General features: G+C 49.0%; 1 protein-coding gene across 1 annotated transcript in view; it reads left to right on the top strand.

Annotated features, from left to right (window-relative positions):
• Window positions 1-9199: 9199 nt before the first annotated feature.
• Window positions 9200-12206, top strand: part of ETFA (electron transfer flavoprotein subunit alpha) — a 28713-nt gene continuing 25706 nt past the window's right edge. Inside the window, exon 1 of the mRNA XM_041489846.1 lies at window positions 9200-9258. Within this exon, the coding sequence (XP_041345780.1) occupies window positions 9220-9258 (39 nt within the window). The 5' untranslated portion in view covers window positions 9200-9219. The remainder of the gene's footprint in view (window positions 9259-12206) is intronic.

Genomic DNA, 12206 nt, shown 5'->3' on the forward strand with positions numbered 1-12206 from the left:
GCGGGCGGCCCCCTGCGCACCGGCAGCGATGCGGGATGCGGAGCCGCCGCTTCACCACTACCCGCGCGGCGCGGGGCGGGGGCCGCGCCCGCCCCCCCGGGCCCGCCCCGCCGGGCCGCGCCGTGATGTCAGCGCGCAGAGGCGCTGACCTCACCGCGCGGCCCCCGGAGGCGATTGGCGGCCGCGGGGAGAGCCCGCGGATTGGCGGTGCCGAACAATGGGCGCGCGGCGGGCGCGGAGCGGGGCGCACGCCCCGCGGGACCCGGCCGGAGCCGCACGACGCCGGCACTGACGGGGCGCGCGGCCCCGTGCCCTGCGGGAGAAGCTCCTCCGCGCCCTGCGCCCCGGGCCGCCGCGGGACCCTCTGCCCCGCCCGCCGTGGTGCGCCTCGGCCCTCTGCGCGCAGGCAACGGCGGCATCGGCAGCCCGAGGAGAAGGAGATGCATTGTAGCTTTTTTCCCTCCTCTCTTTTCCCTGTTATTCTTCTTGACTTTTAGTTCGCATAATTTTTTCTCCTTTTATTTCCCCCTTCCTTCTCTTTCTCGTCTCTTTTGCATTTTATTTCGTTGTTCTTTTCACCGCGTTCTTTTCACCGCGTTTCGGCGTGCCGCTGGCAGGTGCCCGCGGGCGGGCTCGGCGGGACGGTTCCGGCGCTGCGCAGACGAGCATCTCCGCGCCAGACTGGAAGGGGCTGCGCGGTGGGCGCCGGCTCGAAGCTGCGCACCCGCGGAGCAGCTCCCTGCTGAGGCCCGTGTGCGGGAGAGCCGCCCCAGCGGACCCGAACAGAACGGACCGCAACGTCGGGGCGGCCGTCCCGGGCAGCAGCCCTCTGACGAGTAGAAATTAGCGGAGAAAAACAGTACTTTACCGCATTTTCATGCACCTGATTCCATGCTGTTCCCGCAGCTGAACCTCTCCTGTTGCTTTTTTTATACCTTCTGTTCTTTTTTCTTCCTTATTTTCCCCCAGTCGCCACGGGCTTCCCGTGCATTAGCAGAAAAATAAGGAAAGCAGTTCCGTGGCCTTTGACTGAGTGTTAAATTCTCAAAGACTGCAGCACAGCAACACAAGTGCCTCATAAGGTCCAGGAAAGCTTAAAAATGCTGGAATTGACGTTCCTGCTGTCTTGGGGCTTTGGTCCTTTCCTTCATCTCCATGCAATTACCTTTTTCATTTTACACGTGGAATTTGACAGGCATTTGCCAACCTGTATGGCTTGGGAAGGACATGGTGACTTCAGATGTCGGCTCAGGAAGGGCAGGCTGCGCTCATTTTCCTCACAGGAGGGAGGTGGGATGGTTTTTCCACGTGAAGCACTTGTCTCTTGTTCGAGTCAGGCACCCTGCAGGTATGAAACCCCAGAAGCTGGGGAGGGGGAAAGGACTCTTTGGATAAAGTGCTTCACTATTTGACCTGCTCTCCCAGCCTGGTCACAGCCCCTGCTACCCCTTTAAGGGCCCCAAATGTTGAAAGCAAGCTCTTAAATTTGTACGAGAGCTGCGGGGGAAAAGAGGTGGATGGCATTTGAAGTACCCACTTCAGCAGGGACGCATGTCACCGAGGGACTTTGGTATCCCTGCCTGCCCTTGCGTGTGCGAAGCTGCAGAGGTGCGGTGCAGCAGTGACATCCTCAGGGCAGGGTGAGCCCATGTGTTCCCTGCCTGTGTACCCTGCTGGGGGTTATGGTCTGACTGCTGCCTGCCACTAGCGTGGCTTGCTGGCCAGTGGCAGAGCTGTGGGGGGGTGAGAGGTATGAAGGCAACTGGAAAAGTTTGGTTGGTTCTTCAAACTGGGGTCACCCCGAGGGATGGGTGATGGGAACCTCTACAGCACTGTGGGGCACCAGAGGTCCATGCCTGGGCACCTGGCAGAAAAGAGGTACAGAAGGGTGACTTCAGCCTGAGCCAGAATTCAGAGTCCTGAGTGAGTCAGTATCTGCATGTGTTAACAATAAAATGCAAAAATGTCAGTGACAGGAGAATGAGACATATCTAAGAATACAGCAGCTTGGCAGGGATGCTCTGTGTTGCATCACCCTTTTCCCACTCGAGGGCAGGATCCTGTCCGCTCTCCCAAACCTCCCACCAGTTTAGGAATTAGTAAAGTTACAGCTGAGCCAACCAAACTTTTGGTTGGCTACCAAACGTATGCAAAGCTGTGCTGCAGTCACACCTGTATCCAAACAGAGCAATGTGCTCACACCAGGCAGGTATGGTTGGACTGGACTCACTTCACAACCAGGCAGGTAGGAACAGGGTAGCAGTACTGCACAGGCAGTTTAGTAGAAAAGCCAAAAAAATTACTTGCCAGGGAAGTGTTGAAAGCCCTGCATCTCCTCTATGTGATATACAAAAAGCTATAAAATTACTACAGGTAATGCCATGAGGCATTGAACCAGCTTGATACCACATGTTTTACAAACAGGTTAATTGTTGATTCATCTGAGGGAGGGTAAGGGAAAGCACATCATAAAATCATGGAATAATTCAGTCCAGGGGGCACCTCTGGACCACTTCTTTCTGGTAATTTGGAGCTGCTGGAAGCATTTTCTAGTCAAAGCCAAGTGCAATCTCTCCTGCCACACTGATTACTCCTCGCTCTCCTCCACCCAGTGTCCAGAGATTCCAGACTCTTTTGCAGCAGTTCCAGTCGGGTTTGGTGCAAGAGCTGGCAGGAGCTGCTGGCCACGGGCTGAGGCTGCCTAATGGTGCTCCCCGCTCTCCACAGAGCAGCTCTGAGGTTTGCTCCCAAATAGATACACAAGTTCCCTCTAGAAGGGGGAAATGTAACTATTTTTTTTGTTTGCAGCAGATTGCAAAGGCAGTAAATGCTGATTCTTTCAGAGCCAACCATGGATTAAGTCCATTATAAAATTAAAACAGATGGAACGCAATTTCACTTACATTACAAAAAAGGACAGGAACCATCTGCAATAAGATTTAGCATTGCAAGGCTATTGTTATCATGTTACCATTAAAACCTTTGATGAAGAGTTTTCTTTCTTTCACAAACTTGTTCACATGAAACAAATGTTTTATTTATCCATCTTCCTAAGATAGTCATATTTTATTAAGAAGATGATGTCTCTCAAAAAAACTCCCTTGGTCCTAGCAGAATATGGCAAAGCAAAGAATTGTTGTAAAACTCCCAAGACTGAGACACTGAGAGCTTCAATGGGGAAGATGTAGCAAAATGAGAATTCCCTATGCATTTTCCTCTAAAAAACATTTCCTTGTGTTTGGGCACAATGTCTGATACTGAAAATAGATAATTAATGAGATAATGGGATACTGCATGTCACCTCCTGTCCAATGGGATTATCTGATGGCTAATTATGGACAGATTGTGATTAATGTGATTATGGATTGGATATTAATCTGATTCTGGATTGATCTAGTTATGTTTTAGTCTGCTCCAAATGGTTAATTGGATCTGAGATAATAGAAATGCAGCTTGCACCAGATTTTGCCACATCAGTTGATGAAGTATCTTTTGATCTGGGTGGGTTGCGAACAATAAATTATTTACAGCTGTTGAGAAAATGACTCTTCCTTAGAATGTAGTCATTCATTTTATTTTTGAGAGCCTTTGAAAACAAAATCAATATCCTTTCTAAAAGGAGATGTTGACAAAAGAAAGGCACGTACATAACTCACAAACAAATGTGACGAAATTAAACAGTGGTTAACCCGGTGGCCTAATGTCTGGTGATGCATTTGAATTGCTATGTGGAGCTTTGGGCTCAATTCTTCTGAGACCAGCAGGGGTTGGGAGCATTGCAGGGGAACAGGGCCCAGCGCTGGGGAAAGTGGTGTTGCACAACAGCTACTGCCAGCCCTGCTAGTGATTAAGAGTCAGCCATGGTAACATGGCAAAGGGAGCCCTTGCCATTTTCCCCCTCCGGATAAGAAAGATTTAGAAAGTTCATGAGCGCAGAAAAGACTTATTGGCCTATCTCCTCTGGTCTCCTTCATACGAGACCATGCAATTGGACACAGAATTATTATTTTTTCCCTCACAATGATCCTGTTAATTTATGGTTGACCTCAGTCATCTCTCCCAGAAATGCATCTGGTCTTGGTGTCACCTGCCAGTGCAGGAGAGGTTGCCTTGCTCTCGCATCCTGCTTGTTGACTACTTTCACTGGAATGGACACCTAAGTGTATAGTTTAGGTTCAGCCCCCAGACACTGGATCTCATTATGCTGTTATCTGCAGGATTAAAGGCAATGGGTAAATTGCAGACTTTGTAGACTTTATCTTAGACTTTGTGACAGGGCAAGCAGGAGGTACATTAGTCTTTGTCACCAGGTGCTATAAGTGGCCAGAAGGTTCTCCTCCCTAATGGGTTCTGCAATAAAAGTATAAATAAAAAATATCAAAAATCAAGCAGGTTCCAAAACACTTAAAACAAGGCCTACTGCAGCTGCTGTGCTTACACAAAAGTGCTATTGACTGAGCTGAAACAGAAAGAAAAAAGGAAAAAGCAACTTTCCTTGAAAAGTCCTTAGAGGCAGGAAAGAGTTTTTCCCCTGGAGCAGACTGCTGCTGCTGCTGCTGCAGGAATGGCTCGGGCTGGTGTGAGTGGGAATACAGTGGCATCTGGATTCCTTTCCAGCAGTGTAATGGGCAAAAAAGTGCAGCTACCCCTTTAAAAAATAATGCTGGTACAACCTGTCAGAGAATTTTACACATATCTGCCATTAACAACAAGGCGAGCTGCATGCAGAAGGAGGCTGGAAGGTCGTAAAACCCCATCCAGGTGTCTGCACTGGGAGGGCAGCAGAGCTCTTCTCACCAGCGTTGTTTCCCTTGTCCTCCACAAACCATCATCACTCCTAGGCAGGACAAGTTGCCTTCCAAGGTAACCTGAGCCTTTGCTTTCAGGAGGTTATGAGGGTCCCATTTTGCCTGCAAGCTTGGTAGAAAGGGTTTATTGAACTCCTCAGGTGATCTTGTTATTTAGGAATATGCAGCCTGATGTTACTCCCAGGCTCCCTTGTTACTTGACTGGCATGTGGAAATTATTAGCAAAGGAGAGTAGTTTATAAAAAAGAAAATACCTGTCTGTGGTGGTTTTGTAGGCTCAGTATTAGAAGGGTTGTCCCTGCTATGGGGTAGCTTTGGGGAGCTCTTTCCTCTGTCCTGCACTTTGTAAGCAGGGCTTGTGGCATTGTCCCTGTCCAAAGGCTTCCATAAGGCCTCATGAAAGAGCAGCTGCTGCTCTGAGCCACGCAGGTGAGTGGCAGTAAGGTGAACTGAGCAGAGCGCTAAGCACACCAGGACTTTCAGTGTCAGACATGTGGAGATGAGTCTTTCTGCCAGTGATGATGAGGGGCAGAGAGCAGGGCTCTGGGGACACATGTCCCTCCTTGTGCGCAGCTCGTGACTTGGGCAAGGGGTGAGTGCAGGAGGACCAGCAACATCCTGGGGTGGCTGAACCACTCGGACCCTCTGAGCTCCCAGCACTTGGGCACAAAATATTTCAGCAGCAGAAACCTCTCCTGCTGCTGCTTCCAAGGTGGGTTTTAGTCCTGCCCGGTGCGGGGCTGTGGGTTCTGCCCATTGGTTTGGGGGTCCTGCTGAGCTGTCAGCAGGTTGCAGTTGCTTTAACGTTATTGGATTTTGACAGATTAGGAGGCGAATCCTTTCGTGTGCTGGGGAAGCTTCCCAAATGAAGCTCTTTTAATTTATCTGAGTCAGCTATCCCCAGGGCGATTGCAGGAGGAGTAAGCTAAGGATGACCTGTGACAGAGGGGGCCATCATAGCAGTAATAAAAAAAAATTCCTGCTCTTCAGTAAATCCCTTAGTCATGAGGCTGTATTAGCTGGATTCCATATGTTTTAATTAGGAATTATGTATTTTAAGAAAACCAAAATCCGATTCTAGGGAAGACATCATTACATATTTGTAATGGTCCTTGTTTCATTTGGCTTCTGTAGAGATACCAATACAGGTATCTGTCCTTGTTTGCAACCATATTTTTAAAAGTCTGAATAATCTATGTTATTATTTTTTCTTTCCCCCAATCCCAATAGTGTGAAAAAATGTAATTCTCTTTCCAATGCAGAAATTGGGTCAGCAGATCCTAATGAAATAATCCTGGATAACAATGCACCATACAAGGATCTGCTTCCACTAATTAATGACTAATTTTTCTTTCAAAATACAAAGTAGTAACTTCTGCCTGCAGTAGACAGTGATTCTACTTCAGCGGCATTTGTTTGTTGCATGTTTTCCATTTCTATTATTGTTTTGGGAAGGTCAAATAGAATAAAGCTTTTTGCCATGGTTCAGCTTGTATGGATCATGCTGATATAATCCCTACCTGATTACAGTTATAAGCTCCTAAAACACTGGCCATAAGTGATAAAGACTTCCTTTGTGCTTCAGGCTGTAATCCGCATCAAGCCAGTTTCAATAAGGATTTGTGCATCTGAAGTGTTGCTGAGGATTTGAATCAAAATTATAAACAGAAAATATAACAAAAAGCCTGTCATGTCTCTGAATTGGTGATGCTACACCTTAAAATCGGACCTAAAGAGCAGCAATGTCACTCTGCTCATGAAAATATGATGTGTGTGCTATGAAGCCAGACACACAGTGAATGGATCAATTTATTATTGGCTATGATGCATTTAGTTAATTTTGATAGTAGCTCACTTTTGTTTTAGTGCAAGGCAGTAAAGCCCCAACTTGAATGAGATCACTTTGATTATTCTTGTGGTTTGGGGTTTTTAGGTGTACATTTGTTGTAAAGATTTCATCTGCATGAGATGTGCAGGTTGGAAGCTTAGTTTTGGAGCCTAAAATAGGATTATGAAATTACATGCCATGCTTTTAATGAGTAAAACACCCCAATTAAAAATACATAATGGGCAAATTAAGGATGCCTAAGCTGTTATTTTGCCTTTACTGTTGCATTTGTTGGATTACCTAGGGTGCAGGTAGGGATTTCTATACTGTACAAAACTCCACATCTCTGAAGAGTTACACTGCACCTTAACCATCATTCAAACTGGTGATAAAGAGCCACAGCAAATATTAATCCTCTTTTTAAACCCCTCTCAGGGTACTGTGGCTTCTGCAAAACGGTTTTCCCCCTCATCCCCATATAAACAGTTGGTTTTTTTTCACTTGGCCATTTGCACAGACCAGACGATGCACAGGCAGCTCCAAACACTCATTTTGTTTTCTTCCTTTTTTGGGGACTGAAGGGTAGAGGCAGACCAGGCAGAAGTCAGAGCAGCCCTCGAGCTACTTTAATCCATATAATCAGGCACAGGCCCTGAAGGAGGTTTGCCACCTCCTTTAGCTCTTCCCTTTTCAGCCCTCCTTTGGGGCTTGAGGAGTTAAGGTTCTGCTCTGGGGCCAGGGAGCTGTAATATGCAGGACAGCTGCTTTTCTTCTATTCTAGAGACATTTGAGATTTGAGACGAAGTAAATTGTCCATTTAGATGCTTGAGTTGTTGGACCTGGTTAGCTTTTGCTGTAAAGCAGCCCTTTTTGGCATCTGATGTGAAAATCACATGGCAGAATAAATTTAAAAGGTGATCCTGTGCCAAGACCGTGGTAAAGTCGAAGAGCCTTTTTGATCAATCTGCTTTTTGCCTTCTTATGCAGCGACCCAGCAATGCAGAACGAATCACTGAAGTGCTGGAGATCACCGCTGATTCTTGCAGGAACAATCCAAAGGCCATAATTGCTGAGGGCAGGGGGGAATGTTTGGGGTTTATTTACACTCTCAACCACTTCAGGATGGGAAGGAAGAAACTGTATTCGTGACTATCTTGTGATCTCTGGGAAGGGAATTCCATTCTGGAACGTCCCAAATCCATGTGTGCTTGGGGCTTCTGGCCTGGCAGGACCAGTTGCTCCAGTGTGGCAGCTCCTGCCAGCTTCTCCAGGACATCAGGTTTTCAGAGAGCCATAGCACACAGCACAGAGAATTTGGCCTGAAGCATCTTGCTTCATTGGTTTTTATAGACCTCTCCTTGCCACCCAGAAACAAATACAGATGTATGGAAAAACAGCAAGTCTCAGTCTGGTCCCTGGATCACCCTGGTGCCATGTAAGGGGCAGGCACAAGATGTCTTGCCTTGGTTCTGGGAAATCAGAATAATAATAAAATAGATCTATAAATTATTCAGAGCTCATGAGCTATTGCCTAATGTTGCTTGGGGCCAAGCACAGGAGTGCGGGTGAGGGAGCCAGAAATCTGTCGTGGTGAGAGGATGCCATCCAGGGCTCGCGGAACCTGACTGGTCTTTGAAGTTTAGGTGTGGTTTGGACAGCTGGTGGGGCGCGACATTTGGCAAGCACGGTGACATCTGGCCTTGCCAGCGAGCCACGCACTCCGTCCCTACATTGCCTCTCCTGCTCCTGCCGCGCCCGGTGCTGCGGGAGCGCGGCCGGGGGCTGGCAGCGCGCGGGCAGCCGCGGGCGGCGGCCGGAGGCTCCCCGGCTGCTGCTGGCTCCACAGCCGTAAATTAAGACTTCTCCTTTCTCTTCGCAAGGCACATTTCATTGGCTTAGGGTAGGATCTGGCAAGGAGCACCGGCATTTGAAGGCATAACTCTGCTCTCTGGTGTTTCCTTCTCTTTAAAGACTGTAACCCTTTGAGGAAGCAGTGCGGGGGAGCGGCGCGCTGGAGGAGGCTGGCGCTGGCACCAGGTCAGTCTGGGCCGGGAGGAGTCCGCTCTCCTCGAGGCGCTGTGCGGGGGCTGGACCGGCCCCTACGGCAGCGGCAACTTCGCTCTTGCCCTCCGGTACGGCCCGCACCGTGCGGGACGGGCAGACACAGCCAGCCGGGCCGCGGGACAGAGCCAGCTGCACCGGGGGAGCGGTGCAGGGGCCAACCGGCTGTGCGGGGGGACAGCGGGCGGTGCGGGGGGACACAGCCAGCGGTGCGGGGGGACGCAGTCGGCAGTGCGGGTGGCAGCGGGCGGCTCGGAGAGACAGCCGAGCGGAGCGCGGGAGGACCGCCGGCCGTGTGGGGCTCAGCCGGCCGTGAGGGAGAGGACAGCCGGCCGTGCGGGGCTCAGAGGACAGCCGGCCGTGCGGGGCACTGCGGGCCGTACCGCGGCCGCTCCGCACTCTCCGCTCCTTTCCGCCCGCGCCGCCGCTGCCGCGCATTGGTCCGCCGGTCGGTCCAATGGGGCGGCGGGGCGGGGCCGGCCGCGCTCTCGCGAGAGCGGCGCGGTGCGGGCCGGCGGAACCATGTTGCGGGCGGTGGCGGCGCAGCGGCTGCGGCGGGCGGTGAGTGCGGGCGGGCCCCGGGCCGCGCACCGAGCGGGGCCTGCCGCCGCCCCGGCCGGGCGGGCCCTGCCCAGTGGGGCGAAGGGGGCGCGGGGCGGGGCGCAGGCCGAGCTCCTCCCGCCCGGCAGCGGCGGTCGAGGGGGTCTCTGAGAGGCGAGCGCCCCGCGCCGCCGGGCTCGGACTTCTCCGCTGGACTCGCCTCCCACTCCGTGTGTTAAAAATAAAGTTTCCGAGTGGACACAGGGTGTTCCAGAAGGCCTTTCCAGCGGTCCCGGCAGGCAGGAGTTGAGGGAAAGCTAACGTAGGTGTCAGGGAAGTCCTGAACTTCTGGGAGCGCTCGCTCCCATCTACCCTTGAGCAGGACAAGCTGAGTAACAGGTGGAGAAACCTTCTAAAGTTTGGTACTGTAAACTCTTAAGAATACTAGAAGAATATTAGTGGCTCAAGGAGAGGCTTTCTGCGTTATTGCAGGTTAATGCGCCGTTTCTTAGTCCCACCTGTGCAGAAATGTGATTGCTATAATCATCACAACTTGTGGAGGAAGCTCATGTAAAACACCTGGTGCTTCTCCTGTCTGACCTTCGTACTGCTCAGCTGAGAGCAGTGTGACCTTCGTATTGCTCAGCTTTTGGAGGCCGTTTGCTGCTCCGTGTGTCGTGGTGGCTGTGTTACCAAGGTCTAGGTGAACTCAAGGTTAATTGGAGTAGATGATTGATGAGATGTCCCCGAATATCTGTTCAATTTCTTACTATGTACTGGGAGATACCCCCTCCACTAGAACTGGGTATAAATAGCCCTTGTAAACAACTTTAAGTCTTGCAAGTCTCTTTTTGAGCTCTCCAAGGCTTTTACACGTACTACGATTCAATACAGCGCTAAAATAGTAGTTATGAATATATTAAATGGTTTCAGGTGATAAAAATCTCTTAAAAGACGAGCAAAGGTAGACCAGGTCAGACGTGACTGAATTAATCAGAAAATTCTTTCTGTTGTAATCATGGGCATGTCTCAGTTGTCGTCAGGCTGCAGGCTTTGTAGAGCAAAGGTCTTGATGATCTCTGAATCTTATTGCTATGTAAATAGTACTTTACTCACATGCTCACTGCACAGTTCGGTTCTATGGCCTGGACATGAGAGTTCGGCTGCTTGGTTTTCAACCATACACATCTAAACTAGTAACATTATAAAATAAAGCCAGTGAAACATTGTGTGCGTCTTCAGTGTATGTGTAACAATGTAGTCTGTGACAGAAGTGAAACAAACTCACAGTTTGTTTTTGTTTCACTTTTTGAAAAGTGCAAAGTTTAGCCCTGCTGACACAGCTCAAGAGTGAGTGGAGTCTAGAGAAAAAGATGATGAGAGAAACCTGTGAAGTATGAGCAGGAAGGAAAGTTGAACTTCTGTACAGCTTAAAGATGGAGGTGTACTGAGGAGGTATGAGACTGCCAGTGCACAAAAACTGGGTGCAGAGGTGGGAATAAGTGATTTAGGGGCTTCCCTGTGTTGAAATACACTCAGTGTTGTATTTCAAAATAGCTTCATTGATTTTTATTATTGGTTTGAAAGGGGCATATTTGGAAAAGTTTATTGTGTATTTCGTCTTTCTCTTGCTGCTTCAGTCCCTTTGTAATATTAAGTCTTTATTATGATTGCCAAATCCTTTTTACAAAGTGGTTTTATTTTTTTATTGTTGTTCTTTGCTGCAGTTATAGCTCCTTTTTCATTCAGGTGCCCTTAGTGCTGTTTTTCTAATTAGTGTTTCCTGGAGTTATAGAGCTGTCTCTTAGACCTCTTTTGTAGCCAGGTCTTTAGAGAGGTTCTAGAAGTACATGCTTCAGTTCTCTTCTCTCTCTCTCTGAGTTTAACAGATTTATTTAGTTAAAGTTTTACAGCTACAAGACTGTGTCTTAATAGAATTAGGCATTGCTTTGTTGTTTAGGAATGTAGCCTTTGTCTTCAGTAACACTCCAATTCCTAGTTTCTGGAGTTCTTTCTTGGGAACTTTGCCCTGTGTTAATGGTTCTCCATGAAATCCAGAATTCCTAATAAGCAGTTTTAAAATTTTAGGTTCTGGCCAGTTTGCTTTTATAGCTAAGAAAGTCAGCTCTAGAGATACCTTTGTAGGTCCTGTTGTTTGGTGTGCTGCCTTGTGAAAGTCTGTTTTGGTTTTGTTCCTGTAACTTCCAGTGCCTCTTCTAAATAGAGACAAACTTTATTTTCCAGGTGAAGTTTCTAGCACCCTGTTTCTCATTGATGCATATTTGGAGCATGGGCCTATGTAGAATTCACCTGCTGCATCTCTGGCATTTCTTGGAACAACTTTTTGGCTGACTCATCTTGTGTTGCTGTGCCTGCCACATGTTTTAGTTGGAGCTGGTTTCCTAATTCCGGTGTTATTAATGAGTGTCCTTGGAGCAGGCTGCAGGCAGTTAGCCACCACTGTTGCCAGCAGAGGCCACGGGTGCTGCACACCAAGCTCACCAAGCAGCAAGCAAAGACCACACTTCCCTCTGGGTTTTTCCAGCTCTTGATGCAACTGTTTTTTAGCATACAAGCAGCAGATCTGTTTGTGAGCAGTGCTGGCCATGTGTGCTGTTCAGGTGGCCTGTGTGTGCTGAAAGACCGACAGATGCTCAGTTTCAGTGGCTGTGTGTGATGGGCAGATCACCTGTGCACGTTCAGTGGGTGCCTGGATGTGTGCGGTGACATGTGCTGGATGTGCCCAGATTGCTGATGTTACACTGTGACCAGTATCTGGTATTTTGTCTGGAGTCTAGAAATCCAGATATTGTACTTAGATTTTTTGTGCTCTGGTTGGAAAATACTGATGGGCTCCTTGGTGGGGAGCAAAACAGTGCTTTGGGGAAACTTGAGACAATCAGTGCAGTGAATCTGTGTCTATTTTGCAAGTGGCTTAATTGATCAATACTGCACATCTGAGTTAATCT

The sequence above is a fragment of the Pyrgilauda ruficollis genome, unplaced genomic scaffold (genome assembly GCF_017590135.1).
Source record: "Pyrgilauda ruficollis isolate IOZ18807 unplaced genomic scaffold, ASM1759013v1 scaffold96, whole genome shotgun sequence".
Lineage (NCBI taxonomy): Eukaryota > Metazoa > Chordata > Aves > Passeriformes > Passeridae > Pyrgilauda > Pyrgilauda ruficollis.